The 14779-nt window shown below is 51.6% G+C and overlaps 1 protein-coding gene across 1 annotated transcript in view; it reads left to right on the top strand.

Annotated features, from left to right (window-relative positions):
• Window positions 1-14779, top strand: part of PTPRN2 (protein tyrosine phosphatase receptor type N2) — a 711364-nt gene that overhangs the window by 201474 nt on the left and 495111 nt on the right. Inside the window, exon 4 of the mRNA XM_047763645.1 lies at window positions 14056-14158. Coding sequence (XP_047619601.1) covers window positions 14056-14158 — 103 coding nt within the window. The remainder of the gene's footprint in view (window positions 1-14055; window positions 14159-14779) is intronic.

Raw genomic sequence — 14779 nt, forward strand, 5'->3', positions numbered from 1 at the left:
TGTGCATGCGTGTGCTGTACACACTGAACATGTCGTGTGTAGCACGTGCGCACACTGGGGGAAGGGCCTGTCATATCTTGTCAAATTAGAGTGAAATCGTTTGAAGTAGGAACGCATTCAGTAAGTTTGTTGAACGTAGGACGTAGTGACCACTAACAAAAGATGCTAATTAGAGTCTGCCCGGCCCTCGGTGACGATGTCATAGAGGGCAGCTGCCAGCCTGCCAGCTCCTCTGCCCTCAACCACAGACACCGGCCAGGGGTCCTCGTTACTCTCCTGGTTGCTTAGAAGGCAGACTGGAGGCTCTTAGGCCAACCAGCTCCCAGGTGGTGGTGTGCCTGCACACGGATATGGCTGTGGGCATGTGTGTGCATGTGTGTGCACGCGTGCACGTTGCATGTGTGTACGTGGGTGTGCGCACGTGGGCATGGATGTATACATGTCTTGCACAGATTGCATGTGTGTGCACGAATGTGCACGTGTGAGTACATGTGTGTGCAGGTATGCAGGGTGTACATGGATGTGCCCATGTGTGCATGTGTGTACATGGATGTGGGCACTTGTGCGTGTGTGTGGATGTGCACGTGTGTACATGGACGTGCACATGTGTGCATACCTGCATGTGCATGTGCATGGCTGTGTATGAGTGAGCATGTGTGTATATATGTGCACCTGTGTATGGATGTGCACAGTACACATGTGTGTTCATGTGTGCATGCAGTACATGCATGTGCGTGGACATGCATGTGTGCATGTCTACGCATGTGCATGGATGTGCATGCATATGAACACACATGGATGTGCACGTGTGCACACGTATGTTCATGTGTGCAAGTGTATAGATGACCATGTGTATGTGCGTGTACTGTGTGCACCTGTACATGGATGTGCATGTGTGTGTGAGCGAGGATGTGTTTTGCTTTGTTTTTATTTTTTATTTTTTTGGTCTTTTGTCTTTTTAAGGCTGTACCCATGGCATATGGAAGTTCCCAGGCTAGGGGTCGAATTGGAACTACACCTGACAGCCTACAGCACAGCCACAGCAATGCCAGATCCAAGCTGTGTCTGTGACCTACACCACAGCTCATAGTAATGCCAGATCCTTAACCCACTGAGCAAGGCCAGGGATCGAACCTATGTCCTCATGGATGCTAGTCAGGTTTGTTAACCACTGAGCCACGACAGGAACTTCTGTTTCATTTTATTTTGTTTGTTTGGCCTTCACAGTGTTTAAAATGTTTTGAATCATTGCAAACATTTTAAAAGAAGGGCTCGGAGTTCCCGTTGTGGCTCAGTGGTTCACGAATCCGACTAGGAACCGTGAGGTTGTGGGTTTGATCCCTGGCCTCACTCAGTGGGTTAAGGATCTGGCATTGCCATGAGCTGCGGTGTAGGTCGCAGACGTGGCTCGGATCCCGTGTTGCTGTGGCTCTGGCGTAGGCCGGCGGCTCCAGCTCCTATTAGACCCCTAGCCTGGGAACCTCCATATGCTGTGGGAGCGGCCCTAAAAAAGACCAAACAACAACAAAAAAAAAGGCAGAAAGAAGGGCTCAAATACCAGTCTGTTTCTGGGATATGGAGACCGTGGGAAGCCTGGCTCCTCCATGGGACGGTGGTGTCCCCGTTCAGCGCCCCTACCTCCCCCGCCGACCTGCGTCTCAGGTCCAGGGCACACAGGTGTCCGTTCCCAGCTGGCAGGGTGCTGGCGGCACCGTTCGTTTCTCCAGGGGTTGCCAGAGGAAGGTGCGCGTGTCTTCTGCCTCTGCGGGAAGGCCTTGCGTTCCAAGGCCAGGCAGGGACGTGGGGGGCCTGCGCTGACACCAGTGCCACCTACAAACCAAGAGCAGGACGTGCACTGGGCAGAAGCGTTTGTCCTGCTCCGTGCTTTGCTGCCCCTGCGGCCTCCGCAGGCACTGAGGGGAGCTGTGGTTTAGGGCTCTATCTGAAAACCCTCATTTTCTCCCATTTTCGGTGCAATCCCTTATTCTTTCCCTCTTGAAATAGGGTGTTGTAATTGTGTTCAGTGTGTTTTTGCGATTTCTGTAGTCACAGTAAATGGTGATGGGGAGGTACCTTCTCCCCCTTCCTGTGCCCCCCTCCCCAGCTTGGGCGCCTTGCGCAGCAGGAAGACAGATGCGGGAGCTGCCCACGGCCTGGCTCTGCTGACCACCGGCCGTGTGCCTGTGAGCAAGCTGCTCACCGCCTCTGGGCCTCAGTTTCCCCCTCCGGTCCCTGTTCACCCGCGTGAGCGTGCAGGGGAAGTGCGTGTGTCCTGCCACCGGGCACTCTGTCTGCACTTTCTCCGAGATGCTCCCTCCTCTGCTCTCCTGCCTCCTCGGCCTCCCCAGGGGGTGCCGTGCCAGCACTGGCACTTTCTTCCGGGCCAGCATGCCTGGGATCAGTTAGGGGTCAGAGCCCAGGCAGCCTGGCCTGTCTGCTCTGGCCCCAGACGGGACCTCAGACTGGGCTGAAACAGCAAACATTTGCTGCTCACATCCTGGGGACCAGAAGTCCAAGGTCAGGGCGCCACAGATGCTTATCTGGTGAGGACACTGTTTTTGTCTTGTAGACGGCTGTCTTCCCGCCAGCCTCTCCCACAGGGTGAAGGAGTTCAAGTCTGTCCCTCTCTTAAGGGCAGCAACCCCCCACCCCACCTCGTGAGACCCTCGTCACCTCCCCAAGGCCCCGCCTCCCAGGACCGGGCCCTGGGGGCTGGGCTTCTACCTGTGGACTTAGGGGGTACGCAGCCCACGGCACCTTCGAATCCTCTTCATCTGTCACCTCAAGGGGCCTGACTCTGCAGGTCCCCCACTGCCACTTCTTTCTTTTTCCCCCCACTGTCATTTGCACAAGGCTGGTGCCCTCTCCCTTTAAGTGCTGACTTCCGTTTCATTTTTGTGGGCGTTAGTATTTTGCTACACAACGCAGAGCCTTAGGAGACATGTGTATCATCAATCAATCAATCGGTCTGTGAACGAAGCCTTGCCCAGATCAGCCACTTTTAATGTGTCTTGATATCACACAGCCTCATGTCATGGCTGGAGGGTCCCAGCATGCAGTATTGATTGTCACGGGTGGAGAAGGTGTCTCCAAAATCTCATGGATCCGTGCCTCGGCGTAGCTGGAAATCGCGTTTTCCAGGAGAGGCTTTTCCGGGGAGCCGAGCTCGGGCTGGGCCGTCTCAGGTCAGCCAGACCCCCGTCCCGGAGGGAGGCGCGTTCTTTCGGCCACCGGTTTGAATCCCGAGATGAGACTCTCATCTTCCAAACTTCCATTTGACCGACGTCTGAGTTCTAAGTCTCTGACTGCAAAGGCCCTGGGTGAGAGGCGGGGGGGCGGGGGGGTGCAGCTCAGGGAGCAGCCCTGAGGGGAGGAAGTGGGACAGAGCCGAGGGGAGGCTGGGGGTGGGGAGACCAGAGGCACGTCCCTAACCCTCCCCTGTTCCTCGTCTTTGCTGGCCTCCCGTTCTCCCCTGCCCTTTCTAATGACCCCGTCCCTGTGCTCACCTGTCTGCTCATCCTCCTGTTCACCTGTCTCTTTGTTCACCTGTCCACTCACTCACCTGTCCGTTCTGGTCACCTGTCCACCACGTTTGCCCGTCCACCCACTCACCTGTCCACCCACTCACCCATCTACTGTGTTCACCTGTCTATCTGTTCACCTGTCCACCCGTTCGCCTATCTACATGTTCACCCGTCTGCCTGTTCACCTGCCCATTCTGTTCACCTGTCCACCACATTTGCCTGTCCACCCACTCACCTGTCCACCCGTTCACCTGTCTTCCTGTTCACCTGTCTTCCTGTTCACCTGTCCACCCGTTCAGTCCACCCGTTCACCTGTCCACCCGTTCACCTGTCCACCCGTTCGCCTGTCCCATGTGACTATTCTCCACGCATAACCCGTTGACTTTCTCCACAGCACCTGTCACAATCCAAACTTCCCTGTTTCACTGTGTGTGTGTTCAGCGATTATCCCTCCTTTCGGACGTAAGTGCCATCGTGAGAGTAGGCACCATAGCTTTCCTCACAGTCGGGTCTTCACAGACCAGAAAACCAAATGCCCAGTTTGCTTCTGCCTCCATCGGCTTTATCAGTTTACATCATCAGCTATTTAGCAATTTCCCGCCATGTCCTGCTCTATGGAGCTGTGCTTCTGTGCCCAGGAAGCCGAGCAGCCCACATAGGGAGCTCCAGGAGTTCCCGTCGTGGCGCAGGGGTTCACGCATCCGACCGGGAACCATGAGGTGGCGGGTTCGATCCCTGCCCTCGCTCAGTGGGTTAAGGATCCGGCGTTGCCCTGAGCTGTGGTGTGGGTGGCAGACGCGGCTCGGACCCCGCGTGGCTGTGGCTGTGGTGGAGGCCAGCAGCTGTAGCGCCGACTGGACCCCTAGCCTGGGAACCTCCATATGCCGCGGGAGTGCCCCTAGAAAAGCCAAAAAGTCAAAAAAAAATAAAAATAAAAATAAAAAACACTAGGGCACTCCGTCAAGTCAGCAGCAGCTGTGTTTTCAGTCCCTCAAACTCACGAGGGCAGTTACGCGGTGGTCCCCCTGGCGGGAGGCCCTCATGGTGCAGTGTTTTAATTACATGCACACACAGACACACACACACACACAAAGACACGTCCCAAGATGGAAACCAAGTTTAATTACCCTGGACCCTAATTCAGCTTTTCTCTTTTAAAAGAAAGCTCGTCCTGACTAATAATGTTGATGGAATTTGCTCTACCACCAAAGGCTATCGAGATGCATTTCACATTCCAGGTGCGTCCTCTCTGCCTTCTTAAACTCGCCCTGGCAGATGGAAACTTTCCAGGGCCTTCTCTCCTACAGTGACAAATGCGTCCATGTTTTTTTCGTTGATGTTCAGATTGTGTAAGAGAGAACGTCTGTAAATGATTGATTTTACAACAGAGAGGCCAGAGCTCTTCAGCCACGCTCCCCGTCTGGGGCCAAGTGGGTGGTTTTCAGGGCCAGTGACCGCCCGCGTGCTGCCCCCGCTCCCTGCGCAGCGCCCGGAAGCCGAGGGGCGCGCTGGGTACCAGCGGGGACGGTCTCGGGCGTGCGATTTACCTTGCGAGGGATTCACCTCGGAGAGACCGCTGCTGCCGCTCACGTCTTTAAAGGTCTCCCCTGCGATGGTCCTTCCGTAACCCGGCCGCGCCCTCTCGGAACATGCCCAGCAGTGGTGATGCGCAGCTCCTGGAAGCCAGGCTTACGGGAAGGGGTGTAAATTTAAGGGGTGCCAGGTGGGAGGAAGAAGTTATTTACAAGGAAGTCAAAAGTCAGTTGATAATCACAGTTTTCAACGTGCAAATGAAGTGTGAATGTGTAATAACGAGACCGACGGCTTGCACGGTTTGAACGCTGTCTTTGAAAACACCGTTCAAAGAGGCAGAGAAAACGATCGTAAACCATATGGCTCCGTGTTTGAAAGTCTTGGATGCAAAGGTTCCAGCCTAACTTATAAATAGCGATGCCTAGCATCTCCCACGACTGTGAAACCCTGAGTCACACCCACGCAAGCCCTGCGCTGCCCTGACCTGGGGCTCCCTGGACGCCAGGCCAGGCCCCGGCCTCGGGGGTGGACTGTGAGTCTGGCTTCTCTCCCGTGAAGGGAAACAGGCTGATGCTGAGAAAACACCCTCTTCCCTCCTGGGGTCACCCTCCATCCTGCCCTGTTCTCCCGGGACAGTCAGCCCTGCTGAAGGCTGTCCCCAGGTGCTGACACCCTTCCTCCCCCGAAGCCCAGGCCCTGCCCACGCTGCCTCCTTGCCACTTGGCCTCAAGGACCCTCGGTGAGGTCCCCCCTCGTGAGGTCGCCCTTTGTGAGGTCCTCCCCTCTGTGAGGTCCCCTCTCGGTGACATCCCCCCCGTGAGATTACCCCCCCCCGTGATGTCCCCCCCTGAGTTCCCCCTTCTGTGAGGTCCCCGCACCATGAGGTCCCCCCTCTGTGAGGTCACAACCCTTACCTAACACTTTTTCCTTCTCTCTGCTGTCTTTATTATTCACGAATCATGAGGATTAAACAAGAAATACTAGGATAGTGCCTGGCTTGTTGGATAGATAATATTATTATTTTAAAATGTTTATGTAAGTATGTACGTATTTATTTTTGCTTTTTAGGGCCACACCCTCGGCATATGGAGGTTCCCAGGCTAGGGGTAGAATCAGAGGTACAGCTGCCGGCCTATGCCAGAGCCACAGCCACGCCAGATCCGAGCTGTGTCTACAACCTACACCACAGCTCACGGCAACGCCGGATCCTTAACCCACGGAGCGAGGCCAGGGATCGAACCTGAAACCTCATGGTTCCTAGTCGGATTTGTTTCCGCTGCACCACGATGAGGACTCCCCAAATTTTTAATATGGTGATTTTATCATCTTTCTAAGACACAGTTGGAATTTCTGTCCTACTTGGTAGCTCTTTATGGCTGCCCGCTGGATGCACAAGATGCCAGCCCTTCTGGTGTGGTGTCCAGGCCTCCTGTGGCTTCACCCCGACGCTCCACCCCAGGTCCCCGACCCCATCCCTGGACGCACACCCTCACCAACTGTGTGTTGCGGCCGCCTCCTCCCGCTCCTCTGTTATCTTGGGGCGCTTCCCAGCCTCTCCATCTGCTAGGATTCTGTTTATCCTTCCAGCCTGGGTCCAAATACAGCTTTGCTCCATGAAGTTTTCCCGGTTTCTGGTCCCAAACGCATCTCTTGGTTGCTTTATTTCCACAGCTGTGTGCTCGTGCCTGTTATGTTACTATCTCATGTCAGCTTGGATGTTGGCCAGTTACCTGCCCATCTGCGGCCACCCGGGGCTGTGAGTGGCGAGAGGTCGGGGGCACCTGCCTGACGTGGCACGTGAGCGTGGGTCACGTGTGTTATGTAAGTGAAGTCACCTGTGGGGACGGGCTTGGTTCACTCAGCAGGATTTTCCGGAGATTCTTCCAGGCGGTGACTGGGTCTGCAGTTCCTTCCTTTTCATCGTGGCGTTTCTACTGCCGAGCGCCAGTCTACGGTGTGGACAGACCTGTGGGTTTCACCCTCACTCACTGCATGGCATCTGGGCTGTTTCTAGTGATGGGGTATTTTAAATAAAACGGTGATAAACATTGCTATATAATTTGTGTGTGTGTGCATGCGATCTTCCTCTCTGTGGGATAAACGCTCGAGGGTCCGACTGCTGCGTCGTATGATGTGCACATTTATTTTTTTAAGAAACTGCCGCACGGTTTTTCCCAGGGTGGCTGTGCCTTTTTTCAATCCCACCAGAAATGTCTCGGGGATCCCGTTTCTCCAGCTCCTCGCCAGAGCCTAGTGTTGTCGCTGCTTTTTACCCCAGTCCTTCCGATGAGCGGGCACTGGTGTTTCGCTGGGCGCCTTTCCCCGACGGCTCTCGCGGTTGCACGTCTTCGCATGCAACGTGCCATCTGTGTGTCCCTGTCAACGAAATGCCTCTTCGGGTCTTCCGAGCATTTTCCAACTGGACTTTTTTAATGTTTAGTTTTGAGAGCTCTGTGTGTATTCTCAAGACTGGCCACTTGGTGACTGTGTCGTTTGAACTATGTTCTCCGTCTTCGTACTTGTGTTTTACTCTCTTAACGGGAACTTTCACATGGCAGAGGTTTTGTGTAGAGGTTTCTTATCCAGTCGATGAGGTTACCCTCAATGCCTATATTTCAGAGAATTTTCATCATGAGTAGGTGTTGAATTGATTGATTTATTTTGGATTAAACCAGCCTTGCATCCCTGGAATGAACCCCATGATGTACAATTATTTGCATCTATTTTATATGCTACTCTTATCTTACTGATTTTCATGTCCATATTCATGTGGGGTATTGGTCTGCAGGTTTCTTTCTTTCTTTCTTTTTGGTCCTGTCTTTGTTTTTGCTATCAGGTTAATATTAGCTACATAATTCATTTGGAACTGTTGCCTCCTTTTTTCTTTTCTGGAAGGGATCGTGTAGAATCCATGTTAATTCTCCCTTAAATGTTTGGTAGAATTATCCTGTGAAACTATCTAGTTCTGGAGATTTCTTTTACGGGGGAGGTTTTTTTTTGTTTTTTTTGTTTGTTTGTTTGTTTGTTTGCTTTTGTCTTTTTGCCATTTCTGGGGCTGCTCCCGTGGCAGATGGAGGTTCCCAGGCTAGGGGTCTAATTGGAGCTGCAGCCGCCAACCTACACCACAGCCACAGCAACTTGGGATCTGAGCTGCGTCTGCCACCTACACCACAGCTCACGGCAACGCCGGATCCTTGACCCCCTGAGCGACGGGGGAGGTTTTAAATTCTGAATTAAATTTCCTCAGCAGTAATAGGGCTGTCCAATGATCTGCTTCATACTGGATGAGTTGTGTTAATATGTGTTTTCTGAGGAATGGGTCCAGTTCATTATGTTGCTGTGTTCCCGTGTAGGTGAACCTGTTGGTTCCCTTATGAGGTCTGAGGCTCTGTGCTGAGAGCCTGTTTTATTGCTGGGTAACTTGTGACTGTTCTCTCCTTTGCGTTGTCAGTCGTGCTAGAGGTTTGCCAATTGTACCCATCTTTTCAGGGAACCAGATTTTATTTTCACCGATTTCTCCATTGTGATGGTTGCTTCTCTTTGTTATTTCCTTCTGTCTCTTTGCTTTGGGTTTATTTTGCTCTCCTTTTTTTCTAGCTTCTTCATGTGGGAATCTAGATGATTTGAGACTTTTTCTCATGTAAGCATTTAGTGCTAAAAATTTCACTCGGTACAGTTTTAACGGTGCCTCCCCGCCCCCCCCACACAACCCCCGATGATTTTGTTGCTTTGTACTTTCACTCAGTTCCCTGTGTTTTTTTCCCTTGGGTTCTTTTTGACTCATGGATTATTTTGAAGTGTTTAATTTCCAAGTGTTTGGGAAAGTTTGTTGTTATATTTGCTGTTATTGATTTCTAGTTTGATTCCACTGTGATCGGCAAACATACTCGAAATGATTTTGATTTCTTTCATCTTGCTGAGTTTTATTTTAAATTCAGGGATGGGTCCATCTTCGCTGCACAAAGGCGCGCATGTCCCACAGAGTGACTGGGATGATGACAGTGTAGACAATTTCGTCAGCTTCTGCTTCACATGTTTGCAACTCTGGCGTTGGGCACGTGTACATTTGAGGTTGCTGTGTCTTCATGGTGGAATTACCCTTTTATCACTACGTTACGCCTCTGTCCCTGGTAATTCTGTTTGTTCTGAAGACTAATTGATCTGCTATTCCTATAGCCACTGCTCCTTTCCTTTCATTAATGATATATGTTTTTGCATTCTTTTACTTTCCCCTGAAAATTGCTTATAAATAGCATGTGGCTATGGCTGGGTCATGCATTTTTTTGGTCTACTTTTTTTTCAGGGCTCTACCCATGGCATATGGAGGTTCCCAGGCTAGGGATCAAATCGGAGCTATAGCTACACCACAGCCATAGGCCCAGCCACACAGGATCTGAGTCGTGTCTGCGACCTACACCACAGCTCACAGCAACGCCAGATCCTTAACCCACTGAGCAAGGCCAGGGATCAAATGTGCATCCTCATGGATGCTAGTCAGATTATTTGCTGCTGAGCCATGATGGGAACTCCTGGGTCATGCATTTTTAATCCACTCAGTCATTGTCTGTCTTTGTTGGAAATTTAGCCTGTTTACATTTAATGTAATGATTGATTTCTTAAGGCTTCAACTCCTGTTTTATTTTTTTGTCTTCTATTCTATTTTTTCTCTGTATTCTCTTTAGATTATGTCAATAATTTCTAACAGATCCATTTTGATTTATCTATAGTGTTTCTGAGTGTAACTCTTGACAGCCTTTTTAGGGGTTGCAAGGGAGAGTACATTATATATACAAAACTGTCACAATTTACTAGGGCTGTCATTTTACCATTTTGAGCAGGGGTATAGAAACCCTTACCTCCATTTATGATTCTTCCTCCTTGTTTATTATAATTATTTTAAATATTTTCTCTACATATATTTATTTTTATTTTTTAAAAAATATTTTCTCTACATATATTTAAAAGCATATCAAACAATGTAATCACTTTTGCTTCAACTGTTAAAGATAGTTTAGAAAACTCAGGAGAATGTTATTGTACTTTCTCACAGCTTTACTTTTTTTTTTTTTTGTCTTTTCTAGGGCTGCACCCACAGCATATGGAGGTTCCCAGGCTAGGGGTCTAATCAGAGCTGTAGCACCTGGCCTATGCCAGAACCACAACAATGCAGTATCTGAGCTGCATCTGTGATCTACACCGCAGCTCACAGCAACGCCAGATCCTTAACCCACTGAGCGAGGCCAGGGGTTGAACCTGCAACCTCATGATTCCTAGTTGGATTCATTAACCACTGAGCTATGACGGGAACTCCTCTTTTCTTTTCTTTTTTCTTTTTTTTTTGGACAGCTTTACTTTTCATGCTCTTTTTCCTTCTTGATATTCCAAGGTTTCTTCTTCTCTCATCGCTTTTCTATTGAGGGAAGTTTATTAGCAATTCTTTTAGGGTAGGTCTGCTGGTAAAACATGCTCTCATTTTCCTTTATCTGAGGATGTCTTTATTTCCCTGTCATTCCTGAACTGTATTTTCACTGGGTATCTGGAGAGGTAGATTTTTAGAATTCTGGATTGACAGCTTTTTTCTTTCAGCACTTGAAAAATGTCATGTGATTTCATGCGGCCTCCATGGTTTCCGATGAGAACTCCTCTGCCGTTTGAACTATGTTCCCCTCGTAGGTGAGGTGTCATTTCTCTGGCTACTGTCAAGATCTTTTCCTTTGTGCTTAGTCCTCAGAAGTTTAGTTATCATGTGTCTTGGAGGAGATTTAGGTTTATCCCGTTTGGGGTGGAACCTTTAGGTTTACGTCACTTGCCCCAACAGAGAAATTTGCAGCCATTGCTTTTTCTAGGGCCATTTCGGCTCTGCCTTCTTTCTCCTCCCCTTCTGGGTCTCTGATGACATGAATGTTAGATCTTTTGTTATAGCCCCACAACCCAGAGGCTCTGTCTTTTTTTTTTCATACCGTCTTCTCTCTGTTGCCGGAATTGGGTGGTTTCTGCTGTTCTTTCTTCCAGGTCACTGGTTCTTCTGTCTCCGCCACCCTTCTATTCAGTGCTTCCAGTGAGCTATTTATTTTGATCCTTGCATTTTTCAGTTATAATACTTTATCTTGGTTCATCTCGTATTACTTTCTTTGCTGAGGTTTCCTGTTTTTTCATTTGTTTCAAGAGTGTTCATGATTGTTCACTGAAACCTTTTGATCAGGGCCGCCTTGCAGTCCTTGTCAGATAATGCTAACACCTCCCTGATGCCAGCATCATTGCTCCTGATTGTCTCTTTTTTTCATTTGGTTTGACGTTTTCTTGGTCTTGGTAAGAGTGGTTTTCTGTTGAGACCTGGGCATCTTTGTATTTTATTATGAGAGTCTGGATTTCATTTAAACTCTGTGCTTCAGCTGGCTTTTCCTGGCACTGCTCTGTGGGGTCAGGGGTGGGGCTCTGTTGCTGACACTTGACACAGTAGTCCAGGTTCTCTGCGGACCTGTGCTGACACCTGCAGGGAGGGTTCTGTCCCCACTGCTGGGGGGTCTCCACTGACACGAGGGGTGAGGAGCCCCACTCTTTGCTCGGTTGCTCACGACGTGGCAGGTCCCTCTGCCTCAGAGGGAGGGTGCCCAGGTTGCCTCTCGGCTTTGTTGGCACGGGTGGGGGTGGGGCACAGGTGGGGGTGGGGCGCCTTCTTCCGTGGTGTCTGGCTGGATTGGTGCTGTGTTGTCCACAGTCTGTAAGTCACTTCCTTCCTGGCCCTCCTGCTAGAGAAGCGACCTTAGCTGGGGCCTCGTTGGCATCAAGCTGCTGATTCGGCTCTGGGTCTGAGATCACAGATGACGGGAAACCAGGGCCCAGCCCCCATTGTTTCTCGGGTCCCCAGGTCCCTGGCCCGCCTGTGTCTTCTCTCCCCTGCCCAGCCTTCCACACACACGGCTTCCAGGGACTGGCTGTACCTGGCAGGAAAGCAGGTCAAGTGTGTCTCCTCATCTTCCCAATGACCAGCCTCGAGCGAAGTTCAGGGTGGACGTGGAGCCCTCACCTCTGCCCACCTCTGCTTCCCCCACCCATGGGCCATTCCTCCTGCCCCCGGGAGAGCTTAGCAGTCTGGGTGGGAGGTTGCCGTTGGGCTCAGGGATCATGTCACAAGCGGACGACCTCTCCCAGGCGGCCACCTGCTGTGACCGAGGCTTCCTTGCAGACCCCAGAATCGGCACAGGGCAGACTTCTCTGCTCTCTAGATCCAAATATTATTGAAGTTCTGTTGTTTAAGCTTTTCTGTTTTTTGGTTTTTGCTTTTTAGGGCCGCACATGTGGCATAAGGAGATTCCCAGGAGAGGGGTCGAATCAGAGCTGCAGCTGCCGGCCTACGCCACAGCCACACCAACACCAGATCTGAGCCACACCTGCGACCTACACCAAAGCTCACAGCAAGGCGGAATCCTTAACCCACTGAGCGAGGCCAGGGATCGAACCCGCAACCTCCTGGTTCCTAGTCGGATTTGTTTCCACTGTGCCACGACGGGACCTCCGTGTTATTTAAGTTTTTAAAAATGAGGTTTTTTCATGGGAAGTTCCTTTGGCGTGCCTGGTGTTTTCTGTTTGCTGGTAGATAGTAACAACACTAAGACCGTCCTTTCGGGACTGGCATGGTTTATGAGGCCCGTGGTCTGCGTCCACAGCGCTAGCTGTCATGTCAATTTTGCAGGTGCCCTTCCAGTTGAGAGCCCCTCTGAGAGTGGACCAATGACAGGCACTCCATTCCTGTGGGGCCTTTTTAGTTGCTTTTGGCAAACGAAAGGGCCTGGCTCATTATCGAGCACATGTAATCCCGTGGGGAGGGTATCGGTGCCTCCCCGTGGTGACCTCTCTCCAGACACCACTTCGTGAATTCAGCGGCTCGCTGGCTCCCGTAGGAGGCAGCCTGGGGGTGCATCTCCCAACAGCTTCCACTTTGGATAATGCCAGTGGGCCTTCGGAGATTTCGAACGGTTCCAACTGTTTGATTCTTGCCATGTGTAAATTTAAAACCGTCCGATTTGCATTTGAAAAGCGATTCAAGTGTGCTCGTGAAGGCGGCTGGTATGTAGGAGCTGGCCTTTTAACGCCCCCCGGGACACGTGTCCACAGCGAGCTCTGGACCTTCTTGCACTCGTGCGCGCACACACACACACACACACAAGCACAGCATCCTGATTTGAAGATTTTGGTAGTGTGTTTTTGTGCGGGGCATAAAAATATATCTCTGTAATTACACGATATTTAGTGATTAGATAATTATGGATAATTGCATGGGGTAGTTCTAAGTACTAAAGTGTTACCATAAGATCTAAAATGTACAAATTGCATAATAATTATTCTTGGGAGTTATTTGGTAATGCGGAGCGTAATTATCATGTGATCTGCAGTGCATGTAATTAATGCACAATCACATGGCTTTTGCCTTCATAACTACTTCGCCCTTGTTACAAATCTCTTTGTCATAACATTTGAGTATAAATATAATGTAATTGGCTCCCAGATACAGTACATTAAGCCCCATGATAATTGCTTTCACAGGAACAATACCCGTTATTTCCTTTCCACTGCGTGGCTCGTCAGCAGGACGGGGTTGGGAAGAACAGGTCTCCGGGATGTGGCGGCGAGCAGGCAGAGTGGCCCCGTGGGCGCTTTGGGCAGGAGTATCTTGGCTGTGGCCGCACCTGTCCAGGTCCACGAGCTTCCCTCTTTCCCCTGGCTGGAGTCTCTTCTTACTGCAGTGTGGGGGTGCCCCCCTAAGTGGGGGTTCGCACCTAAGTAGGTGGGCTGCCTTGCCACGCCTGGCTCTTCCATGGAGCAAGGCACCCACACATTTCTGGTCCAGGAGCCTCAGAGAGCTGGGATTTCCCGGAGAAGACCTGGTAACAAACTGCAGGGAGAAGGGGTCTTGGCGGATTGACGGTATTGCGGCCAAACCCCTGGTTTCAGGAGACTGGACCTCATGTTAATGCAGTGTGTGCGTCTCTCCCCGCAGGTCTCGCCTGGCAGGACGACCCCAGCCAGCAGGTGATGGCCCGGGAGCTTTCGAGCCTTCCCCAGACCTACCCACGCCGGCCAGCAGCCTCCAGCGCAGCCAGGTAACGCGCGCCCCGACTCCTCGTTGGCCGCCAGCCCCCTCTCCCGTTTCGGTGGCACAGGTGCCTCCTCTTCCTGGGACAGGAGTCTTGGGGGGGGTATGTGTGTAGGGAGCAGGGTGCAGGCCCCCCTCCCCACGGTCCTGGCCCAGGGGAGTGACCCTCCTACGGGGCCATGCTCAGCCCAGAAGGGCTCCCCCACCTCTTCCCCACACCCTCGGAAAGCCTGCGTCTTCAGGGCCTTGGTGGAAGGCAGAGTCAGGGATTCTTGTTTCCCAGGAAGAACTGATGTCGGCCTAGGTACAAAAAAGCAGGATGAAACCAGCGGGACGCTCATTCCGTCCCATCCTCCTCGCATGTGAGGGGGTGTGCAAGCCCCGCCCACCTGTGCAGGGAGGAACCGCCGCGGAGCCGAGAACTCCCTCCAGGGACAGCGCGGTGAGCCCGCTGCGTCCGCCCAGCTGTCGGGCTGCTGCACAAAACCGGGAAGGCCCTTCCCCCTAGGCTTCCTTGAAAAGACCATTTCCCTCCAAAGTCTTGCGTCTGTCACCCTAAGAAGCATTTCGGGTCCGCCCGTCGGCCCACGTCCATCCAGCAGAGGGCGCCGCCAAGCCCCCGGCTCCT

This window comes from Phacochoerus africanus, chromosome 16 (genome assembly GCF_016906955.1).
Source record: "Phacochoerus africanus isolate WHEZ1 chromosome 16, ROS_Pafr_v1, whole genome shotgun sequence".
Lineage (NCBI taxonomy): Eukaryota > Metazoa > Chordata > Mammalia > Artiodactyla > Suidae > Phacochoerus > Phacochoerus africanus.